The 23,229-nt window shown below is 41.8% G+C and overlaps 1 protein-coding gene across 4 annotated transcripts in view; it reads left to right on the top strand.

The window, feature by feature from the left end:
• fstl4 (follistatin-like 4) overlaps positions 1 to 23,229 on the top strand; it is a 339,103-nt gene that overhangs the window by 179,962 nt on the left and 135,912 nt on the right. For all 4 annotated transcript variants that reach the window (XM_074610970.1, XM_074610969.1, XM_074610971.1 and 1 more), the window contains one exon: positions 21,981 to 22,223. In XM_074610970.1, the coding sequence (XP_074467071.1) occupies positions 21,981 to 22,223 (243 nt within the window). The remainder of the gene's footprint in view (positions 1 to 21,980; positions 22,224 to 23,229) is intronic.

Below are 23,229 nucleotides of genomic sequence, written 5' to 3'. Positions count from 1 at the left end.
GCCCTAAATCCCTAATCCTCAACACATTGGGCCAGATCCACCTCTTTCTCTGTCTCTGTACACCTCTCTCTCTTTTCAAATTTATCTCTTTCCCCTCTCGCTCTCAAACTCTCTTGTCCCCGCTCACTATCTGTCACTCTTACTCACAGACACGGTCAAAACACACACACTGACCGCTCAGTGGTGGTCCCTCGGATGCTTGGCCTTCATTCATTTCACCAGCTGCCCTAAAGTCACCCCTCCACGGCTCCACTTTCTCCCTGGCTGATTTCCCCTGCTCTCTTCTTGCTCCAGCCTTTCTCTGTTCATCCTCCATCCTCCTCTCATCTCTCACACCTCCCTTCTTCTTGTCTGTCACCCTCCAGTCTTATCTTTTTCCCCCTCCGTCCTCATCTCTTTGTGTCTCACTCTTCCCACTGCTTTGTAATTCAGCTAGCCCTCCCCTCTGCCTCTGATTTTCATCCACCTTTCCTCCACCTCTGACCTGTGGCGCTCCTCTTACACCCCAGCTCTGTCTCATCTCTGTGTCCTCCTCATCCCCCTTCACTTTATTTTCTTCTCTTTTTTGTAATATGGCAAATTTCACATGGTGTAGCTGTCTTCAGAAGTCAAATTCAGGTTACAGTACACCATCTGGAAGTGAGATACCCTGATTATAGTAAGATTTTAATGATGTTGAAGCCATCAAACCTAATTAATATTCAGTTTCTTTTAAATGCCATCTCGGAGTGAGTGTACTGTATACATCAGACCGGCAATACATCATCCAGAGTAGGCTCGCAAGACCACGCCCCGTTATGGGGGGAAACAATCTTGTGTCCCTCATAGACGGTAACAGAGTAAACAGAAGAAGTTGAAACATGTCTCCAAACTTCTACTTCAATCAAAACAATAATAGTTTTAATGCTAGGCCGAAGATATACTTGAACTCCCTCGCTGGATGCAAAGACTCACTCCCCACCCGGAAGGTATAATCCACCGATTACCAGCAGAGAATCATGGCCTCAGACTTGGAGGCACTGACTCTCACCCCGACTGCTTCACACTTGGCAAACCGCCCCAGTGCGCGCTGAAGGTCACGGTCTGATGAAGCCAACAGAACCACATCATCTGCAAAGAACAGAGACGCAATTCTGAGGTCCCTAAACCGGACACTCTCCTCCCCCCGGCTCAAGTATTTCGGGGTCTTGGTCACCATTCAGGGTAAAATGGAGCGGGAGATGGACAGGCGGTTCGGTGCGGCGTCTGCAGTTATTCGGGTGCTGTACCGGACTGTTGTGGTGAAATGGCTATACCCCAAAAGGGGGCGCGGCTTTGACTTTTTGCAAAGCACCTCTATGTGCCGGTCTGACGTATATAGAATACTGTTTATGCTGCAAGTATTTCAGCACCTTTAGTAAACTTTTCGATGCAGGGTTTAAATGTAAGCACTTAGTTCATATGTCATTAAAATAAATTTGCATACAAAGTGTGTGTGAAATGAAAACGGATGCTGCAAAGGTGTGAAGACTTGCAGTTAAAGTGTAGAATGTAACATTAAAACAATTAAATGCAAAGCAATTTGAGTTGGAGGGGCGTTCCTGCAAACTCCACTAAGGGTTTAGGGCTGTCCCACTGTCAAATCGTCAGATATTTTAAGCCCGTTATGCGCACTTTCCGTAAGCCTGCATTTCTGTAGACTTGCCTGAGGGAATTACCTACAGTTTATAGCATTTTACGTTAAACACCGGTTTACGAGGGGAAGCCTGGAGGCATTAAAAGGAAAACGAAATGGAAAAATTCCATTGGCTTTTTGTCGAGGGAACCAGGGTGATGCTAACTTCCTTGGTTGGCCTACAAAAATATGTCATCCCTGCAGCACTCTATAGAGACAATGTGTAAAATACCTTATTAGACGATGTTAAAAAAAAAAATCCTTTTAAAATTCTGATCTGCAAAATTCCATCTGATTAAAATTTGTTCTGAGCTAGCCAGTGAACTTACAATGGAACTAAGTAATAAGGCCTAAATTAAGAACAGCAATAGACGAGGCATATGTCACATCCTTTAATTTAGGGAGAAATAAAAGTGAACCCAACCTGATTCAAGCCCTGGGGAATTAGGCTACTGGCCCAAATCCAACAAGGTCAAGAGGTCACATTACATGTCTGTCTTCCACCTCTTTTCCTTCACTTGTTCTTCCTCAGGCCCCTCATCTCGTCCCTCTCGTCCCTCCCTGCTCCCATCCTTCGTTCGCTGTCTTTTTCCCCCTCCTGTCCTGCCGTCTCTCCTCAATTCTGGAGTAATGACAGCCAGCTGTCAACAGCACACCGGCTCTCCTGACCACTGAGCAGACCCGACAGCAGCACTGATGAGATCGCTCACTGAACGTCTCTCTCTGGGCTCAGCTCGGTCAGAGCTATTTAAGGTGGCGGTTGTCCTGTTTTATTTATTCATTAGTTTTCTTTTTTTTGGCCGTGGTTGTGTCTGGTGTGTTTTTCTGTGCATGTTTTTTCATGTGTGCGTGCCTGACCCTTACTTGGCTCATTTATTTTTCTCCGGATGTTTTAAATCCCCCCAAAAAAAACATATCTGACTATTTTCTCCATGATGCCTTTTGGGTACCTTGAGGCAAATCATCATTTAAACATTAGACCTGTCAGTTGTATAAGAGAGGGAGATGTTTTATTCAGTACTTCTAATTCTGAGTCGTTCCTTTTGTGGCTCTGTCTTTACCTGTCTGGTTTGACATTGTTTTTATCAGGTGTCTGCGGGGGTTACTGCTGGTCATGACTATTCACTTTGAAAGCATCAGGTGTGATTTAGATATTGCTGTCATGGCAGTGATATTACAGACAAAAGTGTGTCATCTTAAACACTCTGCTCTTGTAACTTTGGATAATTTGTTGGACACTTGGCCAGTTACTTGATTTTTTTGGATGTACGGCAGAGGGCCAGCCCTACAAACGCAAAAGTCTGTCGTTGAGGGAGTGGTGAAGTTATACGATAGGTCAGCCGAGTGTTCGAGTTTCATCATTGGCTGTGCTCTGTCAAAATGAAAAGGTAGGAACAGTCCTTTATGGAAATGAACCCATCCCTCATGACGCGTCCAGCTCACGAAACTTGGACCAAGCTGTGAAACTAGGCGATCTACTTCTAAAATTAAACAAGATTCAGCAGTGGCATAGCCTATTTGTTTTCAGAAGTAGATCTTGGTGGATTGTTTAGATGGAATAACAGAAAGTTTAGGGTTAGGGTTAGGCGAGCAGAAAACCAGCAACCAATCAGATGCATTCAATGACAGGGTACGTCACCGCTTGAACGGCCAGTTGAGTGGAGCAGCGTGTCCCCTAGTGTCCTCGCCAGACCTGGTGGACATGTACTGCTGGATTTAACATTATAGAAATGACTACGGACTATTTGTATAACAATTTAGCCACAACTTCACAGACTGACCATACACGGCCCAGACATATACTCGGTTTTGACCGAGTCTTGTTTCATGAAAGGACTGTTTTTAGCAGAACTTTTGTCGGGCGCCCTGTTTCTATTTACTCCTGTAGCTCGCTTTGAAAGCGGCGCAATGGATGAGGAACGTCTGATTTGCGAAGTTGAAGTGTGTTTGATGTTCTAAACAATATATCCTCATTTCACTACAAAAACCTAAATAATGTACCTGGCTGGAGGGCGATCTCCAGGAGATCGCCTGAAGGTTTCCTACTTGCTGTTGGCCATCTATCTCGCATGTAATTTCCAGTAAATATCACAATATAATACATATATTCTGTTTAAAAAGTACAAACGCCAGAAGATAGTGAGTACTACTCACCCATCCCGTCATGTGGTGTGCGCCAGGCAGACAGCAGTGTCCCGTGTCTTGCCTACGGCGTCTTCCTCGTGGCGTGTCCTGTATGGAAGAATCTGCATTTGTTATGTTTCTCCACTCTTTTATCTAGATTTTTTCTTTTGTACTGCATACACTTGTTGTTTAATTAATTGTTTTTTAAGACTAACTTCAAAGTTGTAGAATGATTTTTATGTAAATGGTCTTTTGACATGCTTTTTGTTTCAGTTATTTATCTGTTGTTAGTATTGTAGCCTTAGTTTACCAGTCGTTTGTTCATAACAAACACTAAGCAGAAGCCTGTGCCCTCACCCGGCCCTCAGTGGTCAAAAGGCTGCAGGAACTCTGCTATTAAAACTGAGAGCTCTGTAGCAGATTTGAGTCCAGCTTTTAGCCTTTAGCACTGTGGGTTACAGTGTATTTTTTTCAACCTTATTTTATGTTTCACAGAGAGAGTCTATAAAGACCTATGCAGCCCTCCAGATTCCCCCCCAGCTTTGTGAAGGCCTTTTAGTTCCAAGTTGAATCCTCTCTCTGTGGTTTATCATCTTTCTCCCCATGTATCTCTCCGTCTGTGCCATCTATCTATTATTCTTCTCACTGGAAATAGGCTGTGTACCACCAGTGTCATCATGACCGCAAAAAGCACATCTCATTGGTTCTTATTTCTTTCTGAGGAAACCCTCTCAGTGAGCTCTTTCATAACCCAACTCAATATAATGCACTTCTACCATCATACTTAATATTTTTTGGCTCAAAGGCAAAGGAAAGTTACTTTTCCCTTCTTTCCCCTGAAATCAGTCATTGTTGTCTCTTACATCACTTTGCAATATCCTCACCTCAGTTTTACAGAGGCGAACTCTTCCCTGCTTAATTGGATCAGTCTGATTAACACTCCTTGTGGTATTAGGTCTGACTCATCGTTCGTGTAATTGGATTTCTTTCTTTCGTCTGCATGTGCCATTAAAACAGACATAAGGAGTAGACAGATATAGAACACACTGCATGACGTCAGCAGAATCAGTCAAATACTGTATACTAAATAATCATATAACTGACAATCACATCCCCCCACAGTCTTTACAGTTTATGGACCCTATTTAAACGATCCATAGCGCATGGTCTAAAGTGCATTTAGAGCGTGTTCAACTCCACTTTTGCTAGTTAAGCGGCGCATAATCTGGGAGAAGAAAGTAAGGCGCAAGGGGCAAAAGGGTTGTATTTAGTCTCTTCATTAATCATAGGTGTGTTTTAAGTGAGCGGTTTTCTGCTGAGGAAACGGATCTGCTGGTGCGCGAAGTGAAAGTGTGCGAGCAGATGTATGTGGTGCTTGACCAGTGGACCCTCTGCCTCCACCGTCTCCCAATCCTCTGTTCCATCAACAAATCCATTTCACTGCATATGAACCTATTTAACCGGTGCAGGCGACACGGGGAGGCAAAAATCATTATATGATAATAAGCACAAGGCTAAATATGAAAATATTGAAAACTGTATTGCTTTCCGATGCAACCCCATGGGGGTCTCGGACCGGCTGAGCGGAATCCTCCAGAGATGCCTTACGCACGGGCTTGCAGGCGGGCACAACCGGAGAGATGGTGCGTAACGCGCTGATCCATCAGCTTCAATACGCCGCCGTTTAGGGGGATAGGGCCAGCAAACTTTGAAGTAGCCTACGTCTACACTCGCACACACAGAGGTATGATGAAAGGAGACGCCACAGAGGCACCGTGATCTCTCTGGTCAGGACCGTGCTGCAGGTTGATCAATACAGATTGCCTGAGAGCCTGACTTATATATTATGTTTCATTATATTTTGATTGTCGGTCTTACGTCGACACTGTGTTTAACTGAGGAGGAGGAGCGCTGCTGTGCGTGCCTGTGTTTGTGTAACAAGCAGAGTGTACGCGTGTTGTGAACCTGCATATGTAGATGCATCTTACCAGCTGAATAATGTGCCCTTTAAATAGCAAGAAAATACTGCACCAGACTTTAGACCAGGTTTTTGTTGGTCAATGGCACCCTCAAGATAGCAATGCACCAACAAAGCACCTGACCACACCTCATTTTCAGACCAACACGCCCATGCACGTACAGATGGGCACCAGTACATTTGCTACTTACACAACGTGTGCGCTGGGCGTAAAAATGACAACTGTGTCGGTCTGAAACTACCAATGACAGTTGCTATGCGCCACTTTGCGCCGGTTGTAAGATAAGGCCCTATGTGTTTCAGCATGGCCTGATTGGAACATCGAAGGTTACAGCATTGATGCTGATAGAGATTTCTATAAGGCCACACAAGCTGTTCTCTGAGTCCTTGAGTCCTTTAAAGAGTGTAAAGCTGCAGGCTATTGAATGCTCTGCGTCACAACTCGGTAAACATATCTGTAACAATACACTCGCGCGTTAAGTGCAAACAAGCCAGCGAGTCCCACTTGTTTATATATTGTCAGGTATATTATGAGTGCAGTCCAATACCATTACCATCAGAATAATGCTGCCTCAGTAATTGTGTATGAACCGAAGCCAGCTTTCTCAGCTGCTCCTTCCCTCTAGTTGTTTTTATTTGATCGCCTCTCTTTAGCGTCTAGGCAAGGTGTAAGCACTGATGACAACGGTGCTGTAAATAGAAATTCCGTCACTCTATTACAATCTTGTATCTCAAACCTCAATGACAAAACACCAACAACTAGATGAGCACTGTTAGTTTGCACCGCAGACATAAAACATAAATAAATATGTAAATATATAAGATTACAGCAGGCAGTTGGAGATATATCCATCAGATATTTATGCAAGCACAACGGCATCTAAAAAATCAATAGGGGATGTACTGCTCCTATATCTGCACACACTGTTCGCACACATTCAGCATACATCCTCCACTCCATCAACAGTCTGTGTAAGTACAAAGCTCGAGATGAGGTGAAGTGAAAAGCTCTATTCACACAGGACTAATATTACCTGGGGGGACGCCCAGTGATTTGTAATAATAGCGCAGATCATCAGGGATTTTAATCTTCTGTGTCTGCCAAGACAGAAGTCCCCCTGATAATACTAATCTTATGCAAATGGTGGTCTCAAACATTGTGTATTTCTCAGCCACAGATTCTTAATCTTTTTTATCTTAGATTTGAAATTGATTATTTTTTTTCCTGTCGTCATAAAAGCTTTTAAAAATACCTTCAGTGCGAGCTCCCAGCCAGTGTTCCTGGGAAATATATACGTCTGATACCAACGTTCATGCCAGTGCAGGATGGGTGGTGAAGCTGGTTATGGGTTCTACTTTGACGACTGTGTCTGGCCAACAATTGACCGCTTTAAAATGATTTAACCACAATGATCTATCTCTTAGCAACCAAACTGTTACTGTGATACTGCGATTGCCATTGCCAGACTACTGGAATTAAAGTCACTTCTAAGAAAGCCACCTGTCGCCTGACATACAGCGGTGCATTTGATGTGCATATCATCACATAGATTGTCTATTAAAGCATTTTACAGCCAGCAATTACAGTATATTGATGTAAAGTAAGAGTCTATGCTGAAAGAACCTTGATTAACACGCAGTTACATACACCTGCAATGTTTTATATAAGCATACAGCACATGAGTTATGTAATAACCAATCAACAAATACTATGGAAAGACCAAAATTAACAATGAATTGATCCTAACAGCAAGTATTGTCTATATATCCAAAGCTAGATATATTTTTTTTCTTCTGTGCTACAGAGCTTCATTGTTGTCCGAAAACTGTTAAAAACTAGAGCTGTCAAAGTAAACTCCATAACACCACGTTAACGCACATTTTTAATGTCTTAATGTCAATCATTTCTTTAACGCATTAATGCAATCAATCTTTTTGAGTTTGAAGCTCCAAACCTACGCTAAATTTTGGCGAGGAAAAACTGTCATGACCATTTTCAAAGGGGTCCCTTGACCTCTGACTTCAAGATATGTGAATGTAAATGGGTTCTATGGGTACCAACGAGTCTCCCCTTTACAGACATGCCCACTTTATGATAATCACATGCAGTTTTGGGCAAGTCTTGGTTCATTTGAATTGATTGACAGCCCTATTAAAAACACATCAATGATCTTTCTATTTTGAGTCCATCCCACCTACTTATTCAGAACACTAAATGTGTATTAATCTGCTCCTTAGAATAGACCCTCAAAAATATACTATTTACTCCTGTTTGAGTAACATTTGTTAACAATTACTGTGTGTGTGTGTGTGTGTGTGTGTGTGTGTGTGTGTGTGTGTGTGTGTGTGTGTGTGTGTGTGTGTGTGTGTGTGTGTGTGTGTGTGTGTGTGTGTGTGTGTGTGTGTGTGTGTGTGTGTGTGTGTGTGTGTGTGTGTGTGTGTGTGTGTGTGTGTGTGTGTGTGTGTGTTAAAGTCTGTTTTAGGAAATGACTGAGACTTTTTAAAAAAATGAAACATTTGTGTATATTTGTGACCTATTTTAAATATTTTCCACTAGGAACTGAGTGTTTAATGCCACAGAGAAGGGAAATTGTTGGTCTTTTTGTTGGATTTGTTGACTTAAAGAAAAAAATATAGCATAATACTAACCTCAAAGGGACTCTGTAAGAATCAGAAATTGCTTGTTAACAGTGACACCTGTTGCCATTAAGTCCACAACAGTCAGTGTCCTGTTGCTCGCGCACAAGCTGTCACATCAGTTGGTATTTTCCCAGAAAAATGGGACCGTATTCTTCACATTAAAAGCCTACAGGCTGATAAAGGAAACCCAGAAAGTCGCGGAAAGTCTCATTTTTCATGTTAGCTTACAACCAGTTCACACATTGGCAATAAAAAAAATATTTATACATGTTAAAAATGACATACAGTCCCTTTAAACAAAGTGCGGTATTATAATTTTACTATTTATAATTGGCGTGCAATTTTGTGTGTCCCATTTTTCATGGGAAGCCAGCGTAAAATACAGCATTTATGATCAGTATATTATAAATCCAATCAGTATCACACAACAGGACCATGTATACTGCGGTCCATTTTTAACACTGAGTAAAGAGAATCATTTTTCTTTATCTGATGCCTCAGTGCTCTCTGATAAGAATCCTGTTGTGGCCAGTAATACGCTCCAAATGAACACAAAGGATTTGATTCACAACAGCATCTCAGTGTGAATAGAGCATTAAGCAGCCAAAGCCCACCCAAACAGAGGAAGCTTTTACAAACCATGTGAGACGACGTAGCCTCTTGATCTTCTCTCTCTCACCTTTGAGCCTCACCCCTGCGGCCCCCTCGCCCTGCGGGGGCTATTAGTCATCCTGGCTGTGGAAGCAAGACCATCGGGGGCGCTTGGTCTCTGTTCTCCCAGAGCCCTGCGGCGAGGGAGGTGCAGGTGTGGTGTCAGCAGAAATACAGTATATACTGTAGAGAGATGTATAAATAGAGAGATAGATAGCGAGAGGTGGGAGCACGATGAGGCTGAAGATGGATCGAAGGGATTAAGATGTTGATAATAAACAAGGATGGAGTGTAGTGGGGGCATAACATGGGAAGGTTTTTACACCTAAGGTGAAAATGTATTTTTAATAAGGGAAAACAAATATTTTTACATAGTAAATGAGTAAATTCGGCTATACGTGCTCCAGTCTTTCTCACACATGCACGTTTTGCAGACACACGAACACGGCTGAAAATGTAATTTATGCCTTGAAAATTGAGATCATATGGTTTCAAAGACCTGTGTGTATATAGGAAACAGGAGGGACGTTTCTTCTTTTCAAACACTTTCCATTTGTACGCTACAGACTCTTGAGATGAGAAGGGTTTTTCTTTCCAGGAGAGATTATATTCCCCACACTCACATGCTTGCTCATACCTATACTGCAGGATATACTTTTAAGAGCTTATTTCATCCTTGGCCGTGCTGGCATTAATGTGAAAATATGAGTGTGGCAGCTGAAGTGGACTGATGCTTAAGTCCCATACTGCTGTAGCCTAAGTTGTAGCTGCAGCAGCAGCGGTGAAATGGCAGTAAATAATAATGCAGACGGCGTAAACCAGCTTCAATGAGTCTCGGATCAATCCCAAGCAGCTATGTGTGTCTTTTTCAAGTGTACTTTTATATATGTAAACACTTAGACGCCCGTGCATACACTCATACACAACGTCGGGCAAGAAAAAGCAAAGCATACTCAGGAACTTTGAACCCTCTGGAGCAGATGGTGTGCAATTTGCATTAAAATTGACAGTTGTTTTCATGAACGAAGTGTGACACTCAGGTTAGTTTGTATTCAGTGTGAGTGTTGATTTAAATTAATGTAAAAAACATCTTCTTGCATACATATAGCATGCAATTTATAAGTGTTCAGAATGAGAAATTCTTAAAGGTCCCACATTATGCTCATTTTCAGGTTCATACTTGTATTTTGTGTTTCTACTAGAACATGTTTACATGCTGTAATGTTAAAAAAAAACACGTTATTTTCCTCATACTGTCTGCCTGAATATACCTGAATTTACCCTCTGTCTGAAACGCTCCGTTTTAGCGTATTTTGTCCAGCTATTCGTGTCAGCTGATGACATTCACATACACTGCAACCAGGAATAAACCCGGATACATTTAGAATGTTTACGTTTAAAACTGTGTAAAGGTTCTAAATATTGTATATTTGTGACATCACAAATGGGAAGAAATCCTGACAGACAGTTTCAAATGCAGAGTTTCTGAATACGGGCTGTGTGTATTTCCCTGTGGATTGAGCGTTTCGATACTTTCACAGTATTTATATGGGACTTAAGCCTACTTTATAATAAAAAAAAACGTGAACAATTTTTTTATAATATGGGACCTTTAACGTCAGTTAACAGTTAAACGGTTAATTTTATAACATCCCTACTTAAAACAGTTGAAAATGCATTACCCAATCTGTAGAATTGGAGTGGTAACACTTCCATCCACCTGGAAAAAAGTAAGAAAAATAATTGCATATGCTAATTTACCAAACATGCAAGCCCCCCCTGACTTTAGCTAACCAGTTTGTCAGACTGTTACACCAAACAATGGTTATTTCCAGCTTTTCTTCATGCTTAATTATTGGGGAAAAGCCCAGATTCCCGAATCATTTTCCGTCCCCTGGGGAGGACTGCCCACGGAGGGAGAAACAGATACCTGTCATACCATAACCAACGTGACCATGTGACTGACGGCTACCTGGTGTGAATTCCAGCTCACTCTGGCCTCCCAGTAGTTCCCCCATGCTGTCAAAGCTTTGTACTCCCAGATGGATCACCAGCTCTTTTTGCCTTTATGCCTGCCTCAATTATACTCTGCTTTATTTTTCCCTGCTCTCATTTTCACACTCCGTATGGCAGTCGCACTCCAACTAGAAAACATGTTGCTTCATCCCAACATCAAAAATTAGCTAAATATCATAAATATGATTGATCTGTCTGTGTTAGTTTTGTACTTAACACTATTTTTAAACATCTTTTTCTGCTCAGCGAGTTCTTGGAACGGCTCCAGCCCCCCGTAGCGACCCTGAAAAAGACTCAGCGGATAGAAAGAAAGTATTAATATTTGTTTAAAATGGGGCGTAGCTCATGGCCGGCGTGATTCATCGCACATCTGTTACTTCACAGTTGAAAAGCTTGTAGTGCCAGGAGTGAACAGCCTTGAGTTTTAGAGTTGATTCAATGGGAAAAAAGGGCTGAGAAGGATCACATAATCGAGTTACAAGGTTTTTAACATACAGCCACATAAATATGTGCTGAGAAGAGACATATCAAACCTGGTTCAGAGAACCAGACACATTCCAAAAAAGCAATATGCAATAATACATTATCACGTTTTATCTTCTGGGTCTTCTTTACTAAAGAATTCCCCAACTATCTGGTATGTGTTGGATAATGTGGGAGCCCCAGTCTCCCAGGTCGCTCTTTCAAGAGAGCTGAGCCGGTTGGTGAAGCGGCAGCAGATAGGCCGGTATTGATCTTCTGATCCCCGTCTATCAGCTGAACCAGCCAGATGAGCCCAGTGACATTTTGTCTGAGGCACATACACGCCGAGTATCCCTGCTCTGTAGAGGCCGAGTCAGCCTTTCTCTCTCTGCCCCGCTCCATTACTGAAAGCCTTTTCACTGAATTTTCATATTTTGTGTTAATGACCTTATTGTTCACTGTGTTTTACCTCTCTTAATGCCTCGTCTTTTTCTTTATCTCTGTAATCAGTTTGCTGCTTTTGTCCATCTCTGCTTATTTTCTTGGCTTTTTTTCCTTTCCTCCATTACTTTAATTTAATTCCCATTTAATGTGTTTGTCCCTTGTAAGATGCAGTTTGTCGTTTTCTGCTTTCTCTTATTCAACTGACCATCCTCTACCTCAGTGGTTCTCAACCTGAGGTCCGGGGACGCCAAAGATCACAGGGAGTGAGCGAGGATTTGTTTGCTCTGAGGTCGTCAAAACTAGATATGCACATGAACTGTATAACTAAAATCTTGATAACACACTTACTGCATAACTTATACAAAAGTCTGTATAGAAAACTATTAAAAATATATATATATTTTTTGTGCTACTTAGTAGGCCACATTCAGATCTAACCCAGTATTTCTGCACAGTTACAAATTAAGTTTAGGCGACACTAATATTATTGGTATTATTATAGTATTATATTATTTGTAAAATAATATTCCAGTGTCCTGCGTAGGATTGTTTCCGACTCGTGTGATCCAAACTCAAAATATTCCACTTTAATCTGTATTTGTTGGCGTTTAGCCTTTCAAAAACAACATTTTCTCTCTGGTCAAAAAACTGTTTGCTCTCCCGCTTGCTGCACACAAAGGGAGGCACGCACTAAGTAATATTGATCAGAAAATATGGGTTAGGGAAAAGGGTGGCTCAGCTTTTCTTAGATACAAGTAGGGGGTGCTTCAAGGAAAAAACACTGCTCTACCTCTCTACGTTTTTCTTCTTAAATGTGTCGTACTTTAATTCCTTTCTGAAATTTAACTCTGCAGCGTCCTCAGATTAAACAGACACAGATGAGAATTTTTTATTCTGCACTGCTATAGAGATAAATGAGAATCTGATAGGTTGGGTACGTTGTCATGGTAGTAACATCAATGCAAAGTCAGTTCCCTCTATTACTTCCCTCATTACTGAAGAAATAACCACATTACACGTGTCCCAGCACACGATAAGACCTCATAAACGGCAACGGCGACCAGCTCGTCATTTCACATGATGACTTCTTCCATTTGCCTCCGACATGATCGATAATTTGGAGGGGAGGTGGAGAGCAGTGGGAAACATTAAGACATGGGAGGAACATAGAGTCGGCAAGTGTTAATAAGGGATGTGACAAGTACACTTAATCAGCTATGACCACCTCTTTTAGTCTTACCATCAGCCTTGCCTCTTCAGAAATCAGTGAAAGCTTCTCCACTGCCGGTGTTTTGTTTGCCACATTACAGCCTCTACTAGCTTTGATTCTAGTGTCATTGGTGTGTGTGTGTGTGTTGGTCTGCGTAGGCTTAAGGTTTGCTGTAGGGACTGAGTATGTCCGAGTCTATAGATGCCGGCCATTAACAGTAAATTTTTCTCTATTCACATATCAGTAAAGCCGTTTCATGACTTGGCTGACTGAAATGGCCTCAGTGTCCATCCATTCAATCACATGTAGTGAACACCAAGGTACTGGCTAACCTGCTATTAAGAGAGAGGTCATGGATGTAATGGGTAATTTGCAGCACTTAATGGAGAAAAATGGCTCCGGTATGAAGTTTATATTAAATGTAATTATCTTCTAAAGTTACTACTTGGTGTAGTGGTGTTGCAGTAGTCGTGTCTCGACTTCAGAGTGAGTCAGGAAGAGACACGATGTTTCAAGGTTTCTGTCTCGTCTGTCGGTCCACCACTTTGCTCCAGACTGAAATATCTCAACAACAGTTGGATGGATTGCCGTGACATTTTGTTTAGGCATTCATGGTGCCCAGAGGATGAATCCTAATGACTTTGGTGATCCCTTATGTTTTCCTCTAGCGCCACCATGAGGTTGACATTTGTGGTTTTTAGGGAAATGTGACATTTTGGAGCAGAGTGTCCCAATTAACGTCACAGATTTTTCACCGTTTAGTTTTTTTTTTGGAGGGGGGGGGGGTCAAATAGACAGACTTACTGGATTCTCTCTGGAATATAACTTCTGTTGCAATTAACACTATACATGGGACCAGGATCGATAGAAAGTAGGGCTGTCAATCGATTAAAATATTTAATCGGAATTAATCACAAATTAATCTTTTTATTTCAGTTCAAAATGTACCTTAAAGGGAGATTTGTCAAGTATTTAATACTCTTATCAATATGGGAGTAGACAAATATGCTTGCTTTATTGAAATGTATGTATATATGTATTATTGGAAATCAATTAATACACGAAACAATGACACATATTGTCCAGAAACCCTCACAGGTACTGCATTTAACATAAAAAAATATGCTCAAATCATAACATGGCAAACTGCAGCCCAACAGGCAACAACAGCTGTCAGTGTGTCAGTGTGCTGACTTGACTATGACTTGCCCCAAACTGCATGTGATTATCATAAAGTGGGCATGTCTGTAAAGGGGAGACTCGTGGGTACCCATAGAACCCATTTTCATTCACATATCTTGAGGTCAGAGGTCAAGGGACCCCTTTGAAAATGGCCATGACAGCTTATCCTCGCCAAAATTGAATGCAAGTTCAGAGCGTTATTTAGCCTCCTTCTTGACAAACCATTCCTTAGGTTTTTGTAGTTTCATATGATACCAGTATCTTCACTCTAGCTTTAAAACTGAGCCCGCTACAACATAAAAATTGTTGCGTTAAAGACATGATTTCAGGGTCAGATATTGTTTTAATAATCAAACATCAGTCCTAACAGCTGCATGATGCTCTGTAACAGGTCATGTGTCAATTCTTAATAGACAAATGTTTGCCCCTTTTTTATAAACCAACAATATACTCTGCAGTACATTCTGTCTCTGCTTATTTGTATTCCAGTTTCTATTGTCTCTCTGTTTGCTCAGGAAAGTAACATCATTTTGGGCACAATGCAGCAAAATGGACAGTTTGTTCTTATCTCTGTGTGTGTGTGTGTGTGTGTGTGTGTGTGTGTGTGTGTGTGTGTGTGTGTGTGTGTGTGTGTGTGTGTGTGCCACAGCATATCTCACCTAGCACCGAGGGCTGCAGTCGTCGATTGATATTCCAGCTCGGCGCGCCGTGCATGTCACAAGTGCTTTGTCCGACTGCGCGTCGCAGGGGAGACGGTGTTTGACGGCGCGTCTCTGAATTTAATTATCCACAGCTGCTTCGGAGCACATAGAATGATCTGTAGGATCAGCAGATGTGACATAGCTTTTCTTGGGGCGCCAAAACACATACATAAACACACGCGTTACAGACACAGGTGCACTATGCTCACACGAGTGAAATGAAAAGACGACACAAGGACACTTTTGGGGGCTGAGTGACATCTAACAAAAGCTGTCTGCTGGGCAAAAAAATGTCCACTCTCAGCTTCTGTAAATGTCACACACTGATATCCTGAAGGGTTTGTGACTGCAGCTCCTGTGTTCCCGTGGATCGGGGTGGTTTATAACATGGGAGTGCTGCAGGCAGCAAGTCCCGCATCAGCAGGGCAAATGTTCTTCCAGTCTAATTAGCTCGGCAGTGTCCCTCCGTCTCTCTGAGGAGAACGTCTCAAAAACAACAAACTCCCCCTCTGTGGAGCTGGATTAAATACAAAATAAATAAACTTTGTTGTGATTGCCTTTAAATGTTAAAGGGATTTAAAGAGCTTGGGAGTCTAGCCTCAGGTATAAATATATTGAGGCATATTTTAGTTGCTAAATAGAGCGAGGGTTTAGACACAAGTGCTTTGCTTCCAGAGTGAAGTGACATATATTGACTCGCTCTTTCTCTCTGCCTGTGTGTGTTCTTTATGCGAGCGTGCTGCTGTACACTACAGTGCATGTGTGATTGTGCGCCTCGCTCTGGATTCAAATTACCAATGGCTTCATCACAACGATACAGCGACGGCTGAGACTGACAAGATTGTGGCTTCTCCCGACAAATGAAAAGTCAGTCAGTCAGACAGATAGTCGTGCTGTGCCTCCAGTTATGCTCTCATCCACTTAGGCTTGCATAAAAGGGAAATGAAAAGGGGGAAACTTATCTTTGTCTGTCGAAAAATGTCAGAAAGATAAGGCAAAATGCTCTTTGCACTGTTTTTTTTTTACAAATCCCTCATGTTCCCATGCAATTATCGACAGTGTTCCTTGCAAAACACGTCCTGGAAATCTCTGATTATAGTGGACAATGCCCGGTCTCAATTTCCCCGAGGCCCGGCAGAGCTCAGCACCAGACGGGTATTGACAAAGAGACAGAGAGTTTCCACATTAAAATAAAGAGAAAGTGGAACCAATAAAGAATGAAAGTGAAAGGACCAGAGTGACAGGATGCGAGGCTCGACACCGGATGGTCAGCCTGGCATTGTCTTGGCACCGCCGAGTGTCTGAACTTGTAAGAGCCGTTAATAAGCACTGTGCCTGCAGCTTAGACAGGGAGGATTATCAAACGACACTTTTAGCCTCTTAAGCATCCCACAATTGCAGCCAACATGGTCCAAGAGAACACGAGACAAAGGACTCGCAGCGAGGATGAGCGGGAGCACCAGGACTTAGCTAAATGTCAGACGGCTTGTGTATTGTAGATGCAACTTTTATGAGCTATTGTTTCTGTTGTTTGAACGTTTGTGTTCTCTTTTCTCTGAGCAAAATGGGAAAGGGCAAGGGGGGCTGAGAGGAGAGGCAGGGAGGGAGAAAACAAGAAGAGGAAGGAAGGAAGTAGAGCCACCGGTGGGTAACTGCCGCCGGACGGTTGTTGCTAAGCGTTTAATCTCCCACGCTCGGAGAATACAAACGATCTTGTAATTGTCCCCGACCTTGACATGAACAGCAAGGTCGCAAGGGAGCCGGGCTACTTTGCATTTCCCACAGATGCTTTGCCGAGACACGAAGAACAATTAGTAAACTGGATAAAAAGGAATTGAGTCTGTCTTACTTCACTCCTCCTCTGTCGCCCGCATGCTCCCCTCGGGGTAGTTACCTGGCACACCCCCAAACCTCTAGCCCATTCCTAATACCTGATTGTGATGAAGACGTAGTCAATGCTACCAAGTCAGGTTAGAAGACAATGCATGTGCCTATAGTAGAGCATCAACGATTAATTTAATTAACTAACTTACTATTTTTATAATCGGTTGATCTGTTTGAGTAATTTCATTACTCCTCTATGACAGTAAACTGAATGTCTTTGAGTTGTGAACAAAACAAGACATTTCAGGACGTCATCTTGGGCTTTGGGAAACACTGATCAACATTTTTCACCATTTTTTGACATTTTAGAGACCAAACAACTAGTCGATGAATTCAGAAAGTAATCGACAATGAAAAAAATTGTTAGTTGCAGCCCTACAAAATATATTTAAAAACGCCCTTCAGTAGTTTCCAAGGTGACGTCTTCAAATTCCTTGTTTAAGCTGATCTAAAACCTAAAGATACGTATATTACTATCATATAGTACTACACATTTTTACAACAATATAATTTCTTTTGTAATACTTTTCAATAAAAGCTGCAAATCCTCACATTTAAGAAGCTGAAAGCTTTTTTTGCTTAAAAAATTACGTGCAGGATTAATCGATAATCACAATGGTTGCAGATTAATTTCCCGTTGATCAACTAAACCATTAATCAACTAATATATGCAGCTCTATAATTAACAATGCGGTGGCTGGTTTGATGTATTAGCTTCCAACCTGGGGGTCAGAACTCCCGATGAGGGTTCGGCAAGATAAATCGCAGATAATTACCGGCATAGAAAAGCAAAAAAAAAACACGGTTCTGCAAGAATAACGAGTCAAAAAGGTTGTAAATCACGGGCTCAAAAATAATCATTAGCTGCAGCCCTAAACTACAGAGAAAAATGCTCATCATACGTCTTCAAATTGCTTCTTTTCATCCATAAAAACCCTAAGATTTTCAATGATATGAAACGGAGGAAAAATGCAAATGTAAATGTTTGTCATTTTTGTTTGAAAGAAGCGGTTAGTAGATTATTGAAATTGTTTTCAATTAACCATAATGTTGATTGACTAATTGATAGATGAACTAATTGTTTCAGCAGTATCTGTGTGTGTTTGTTTTGGACGATGTTTGCAAGCACAGATGCTGTTTATTAGACAGTGACTGAACACAAGAGTGAATGCCTGCCTGCATACTGACACCTCAAAGTGAGTGGGAGGGTGCTAGTGTGTTAATCATGGCTGTCTTGAATACCATCTTTTGGGATATTCAAAGGTATTCGAAGCTTCGCGGCGCAGCAGGCTGACATGTTCTTCTGTCTGTCTGTCTCCACCCCCCCCCGTTTCAGTGCCGCTGCCGCACTACTGTACACACACGCACCACTACACACAACAAACAGCGATATCCGTCTGAGAATAACTAATAATAAATCATGTTGAGTATGAATAATGAATAGTGTTGTGGGATTATTCCTTATTTCATGGGCTATTTTGGGATTTATACATTATTACATACTTATGTATGAAAAAAAGAAAGCATTCGAAAAGTGATCTGGAGGGTGAATACGGGTCAGCGGTGTGTTTTTGTGTGTGTGTGCGCCTTTATGTCATTAATGGACTTTTGTCCTCCGACAACAACGCATTACCTCTATTACTGAATATGCTGAGAGTTGAGATATGATTATACTACAGGCAAATTCAATTTCTGTTTTCTGCAGTTTGATTATAAAAGCCTGGACGGGGCTCTTTTAAGTTCAGCCAGTGTGGGTTTCGCCTTATTCCACCGAGGGATAATAGAAGTGACCCCTTCTCAGCATCTTAACAGACTCAATACAGCATCAACACAATGGCCAGCAAGTGTATTCTTTTGGATGTGTATTCACTTCTGCGTAACAACCCACGCAGTGTCCCTTAACTGAAATGTAATGTTAGGAGGAAACAACTTCAGATTTAGTTTTATCTGTTAGAATTATTATTTCATTTCCTCCGTTTTATAGTCTTGTTTTCCCTCTACCTTGACATTGAGTTTATTCATGTGGTGTATCTTGTTTCTCTCTGCGCTGCAGCCACACAGTCACCTCCTTTATAGTTACCCTGGTTTCCATGGCGAATAACACAGCTTGTTAACATCAAAGGTAAAAAAAAAATTAAAAAAAAGAGGCAGACAGAGTGCTTGAAATTTAAAAAAGATGAAACAGTGCAAAAACTCAACTGGGTCAATTAAGGGTGAAGCTTTGCTTTTGCAGCAAAACTTCAACTTTTTATTTGATCTGAGAACAGTACATTTTGAAGGATAAACACTCGGCCACCGGCCTGTAATGGCTGCGGTCCTAAAAAAAACATTTGTATATTCTGTAACAGCTCGGACAGTGTTGTGTGGGAATTCAGGGATTAAGGAGGGTGAGAAGTCTAACTACACTACAGGCACAAAAAAGTAAATGTTGGAATAAAACTCAGCGTAGAACAAAACTGACTCTCAAATAGTCATTTAACACTTCATTTATTTGCATGTGAAGATGTTTTTATTTTAGGGCTGTCAAAATTTAAGCTAGAGAGAAGATACTGGCATCCTATGTAACCAGAAAACCTAAGAAATCCATTCGTACCAACCATGTCATGCAAGCTTGTTGCGAAGTTAACGCTCTAAATTTACGCTATATTTTGGCGAGGAATAACTGGCATGGCCATTTTCAAAGGGGTCCCTTGACCTCTGACCTCAAGATATGTGAATGAAAATGGGTTCTATGGGTACCCACGAGTCTCCCCTTTACAGACATGCCCACTTTATGATAATCACATGCAGTTTGGGGCAAGTCATAGTCAAGTCAGCACACTGACACACTGATAGCCGTTGTTGCCGGTTGGACTGCAGTTTGCCATGTTATGATTTGAGCATATTTTTTATGCTAAATGCAGTACCTGTGAGGGTTTCTGGACAATATTTGTCATTGTTTTGTGTTGTTGATTTATTGCCAATAATAAATATATACATATATTTGCATAAAGCAGCATATTTGCCCACTCCCATGTTGAGAAGACGATTAAATACTTGACAAATCTCCCTTTAAGGTACATTTTGAACAATAAAAAATGTGCAATTAATTTGCGATTAATCGTGATTAAATATTTTAATCGATTGACAGCCCTAATTTATTTACGCATATAAATACACTGCATTTTTTTAATCCAATAAACTCTGAACTGGAGTTGCTTCGCTGCCGATGAATCCAGCACTGCGTGGGCGCCTGCGTAGGAGTCGTTCATGTTTGTTAATATTGAGTGAGCTTTCTCATGATCATATGAATAACGTGTAAACTCGGGAGAAGGATTTCAACTCCATTTTTATGTTTTAATTTATTACCATTGACATTTACCAGATGTGTTTGAGAGGCACCAGACGCCCCTGCTCGTACCTGTTCGAGCATGTCGTTTTAACGGCGATAACCTCAAGGCACATGGGAGCCATAAATCCAACCAGTCAGATCACAACGAGAGATAGAGGGGTCCCGGTCAAGCTCACGGAGTCAGGAAAGATCAAACCGAGGTGCGGCGTCTGGCTGGATCAGCAGCTTTTTGGCTCGCTTTAAGTGCAAATAGATTAAATCAGGGGGGAGAAGCAAGGTGTCCTAGGCAGTGAGTGGGGATGATGGGGATGCTGGCGTGAGCATTTGTTCGTGCATGTGTGTGTGTGTGTAGGGCAGGAGCATGGTTGTTATGAAGATGGTGAACTGTGTGTGTTGCCTGGAGCTAGAGTTCTAGGTAAGGCAGAAGGTGTGTGAGCTCTACTTGCGTGATGAGTGCACCTCCACACTCAGGAATGCATATCTTTGTGTGTTTGTATACGGATGTGCACATGTATGTGTGAACGAGTGCTGAGAGGTGTTAATAAGGACACCTGGCTGTTTTCATTTCCAAAAAAAGGTTTCTCCTTGTTAGCACAGTCTTATAACTGTGATTGGGAGGTGTTTGGCTTGAGTTTACGCTTTTTCTATTTTTGGCGCACACTTCTACTAACAATTCATCTTGTTACTGTGTTGTGATTGATATGTTTCCTTTGTTTTATTGTACTCGCATGTACGTGTGTAAATCTGGATGAATGTACGCCTTGTTTGATTCGTATGAACCAGGAGATATATCGGAAAATACGATGTATGTGTTTGCAGTGGATTCATTGTCAGATATTTAAGTGCTTCTAAAGAATGAAGTTGTACTCCTCATAGTTTTTTGAACATTCAGAATTGCCCCTTGACGTGATATCATAGTGGGATAATATTGATATTCAGTGTTTTGTTTGAGGTCTTAATTAAGTTTGCATAGTGCAGATAAGGTCTTTGGTTGACCAGCTGTTCCGCCTGGCAGGAGAGGGAGGGTGGTGAGGCCCCTTATACTGCAGCCAGGCTGAGTAGTGCATCCTAATTGATGCTATTATAATGTTATTGAATCTGTTGCTGAACCCTAACAGCATGTTTCATTAGAGGCTCATGTGGAGCACTGGAAACCAAACAAAGTTTAGTACTGAACAGCCACCGGTGACAAATAGTCACACATTAGTTTCAGAATCCTACGTGTACGTCAGTGTAGATATATGCAGCAGGGAGATGACTTTGATTTTTAAAAGTTTAAAAGAGTTCACTACCAAAACCATTTGCTGCTAACATTTGTTTTGCTTTGTGGCTTTCAAGAATGAAGGTGACAATGTGTACCCATTCGTTGCTGTTCAGGGAGTTGTATATTTTACTTTCAATTTGGGTATTTTATTTTAAAATAGGGTAAATCTGCTGGATCAGCAAGGACGCAATATTTCCGTCTGTCCCACCCCGAAATCTATTATCTGTGCTCATGGGACGGTTGTATTTTATTTTTACGTTGTGCAACTTCGGCTGATCTCGACCTTCTGTGTGACTCTATTTCAGAGAGTAATAAAGACAAATAAAACATTGTGGATATAGGAAGTTTCCTTCTCTCTTATAAGATTTTATTACTTTGCTTATCTACCCTTCCTCCTGTCCTAAACAAACCCTTCCCTCTCTCTCTCTCTCTCTTCCAGCCCTCTCTGACCCGGACGGAGATCCCTGCCGTAGGACGTACTGTGGACGAGGTCGACAGTGCGTACTGATGGCAGAAACCGGCCGCGCAGAGTGCGTTTGCCAGGAAAAATGCCGGCCCTCCTTTGTGCCTGTGTGTGGCTCGGACGGCAGGTTCTACGAGAACCACTGCGAGGTTTACCGCACCGCCTGCCTGGAGAGGAGACGGATCTATGTGGTGCACAGCAAGGACTGCTTCTTCAAAGGTACCTGCTCGACTGTTGTTACACTGACACACGGACGCTGCAGAGGGCTGCTACACACTGACAAATAGATTCTGTTCAACAAGTTATATGCATGCTTTAAAAAATCCAATTAACTGGGATACTGGGAGTATGAGTTAACTTGAGGTTTTAAAGATGCTTTTAATAACATTGATAACATTCAGCCACTAGATGTCGCATTCACCCTCCCCTGTTCGATTGCATTTACTTCACAACAAGTCGTTGCCAGGCACTTACCGTCAATCTCAGCCATTTATCGTTTTTTTCCACACTAACTGACGACCCAGAGATACCACGTGATACCAACGTCATTTTACTATCGGCTCCCAAGCCTGGTTAGAAGTGGGAACCAAACGTCGGATAAACAAAACATTCATTTTGGACCTGCCAACATTTTTTAAATGATTAATTCACAATCATAATATATTTTTTCAGGAAGAGCCAAAAAAGATGTTATCTGATATCCTGTGAAATCATATCATGACTCTGGAAGTGTTTTCTAGTTTTACTCCCCCTTAAGAAAACCAGTTGGTAAGCATCATTTAGGTCGCAACTGCTGCTGCAACACAGGATCACAGCGGTACTGTGCCGGGGCTGTTTGTCTTTGATGTCTGATGGCAGTGTGCTACAGGTTAACACTTTTGATGCTTTTTGTGAGCCAAAATTGCCCTCAAATGATGTCGCGGTACCTGTGAGGCATACATTTGAAGGCTGCAGTGGGGCTTTGACTTTAGATGATGTTGAAACGGTATAACAGAAATAGAGTTGTACACACAGACAAAGTAAATGTTCTGTAACATGTTGCCATCTGACAAGCTCTTGTCACGAGCATCAATCACCGCGGAAATCACGCTGCGTCTGTCAGCCGCCTATTCAATCGTGATGAAAGAATCAAATCATTTGTGTTTTGGCGCTGAAGGCTGTGGCTCAGGGTCAAGTTTGTCTCCTAGCTAAGCACCGACATTGGCGCTCAGACACTAAACATTTG

The sequence above is a fragment of the Sebastes fasciatus genome, chromosome 16 (assembly GCF_043250625.1).
Source record: "Sebastes fasciatus isolate fSebFas1 chromosome 16, fSebFas1.pri, whole genome shotgun sequence".
Classification (NCBI taxonomy): domain Eukaryota; kingdom Metazoa; phylum Chordata; class Actinopteri; order Perciformes; family Sebastidae; genus Sebastes; species Sebastes fasciatus.
This window is presented reverse-complemented; position numbering and strand designations above follow the sequence as displayed.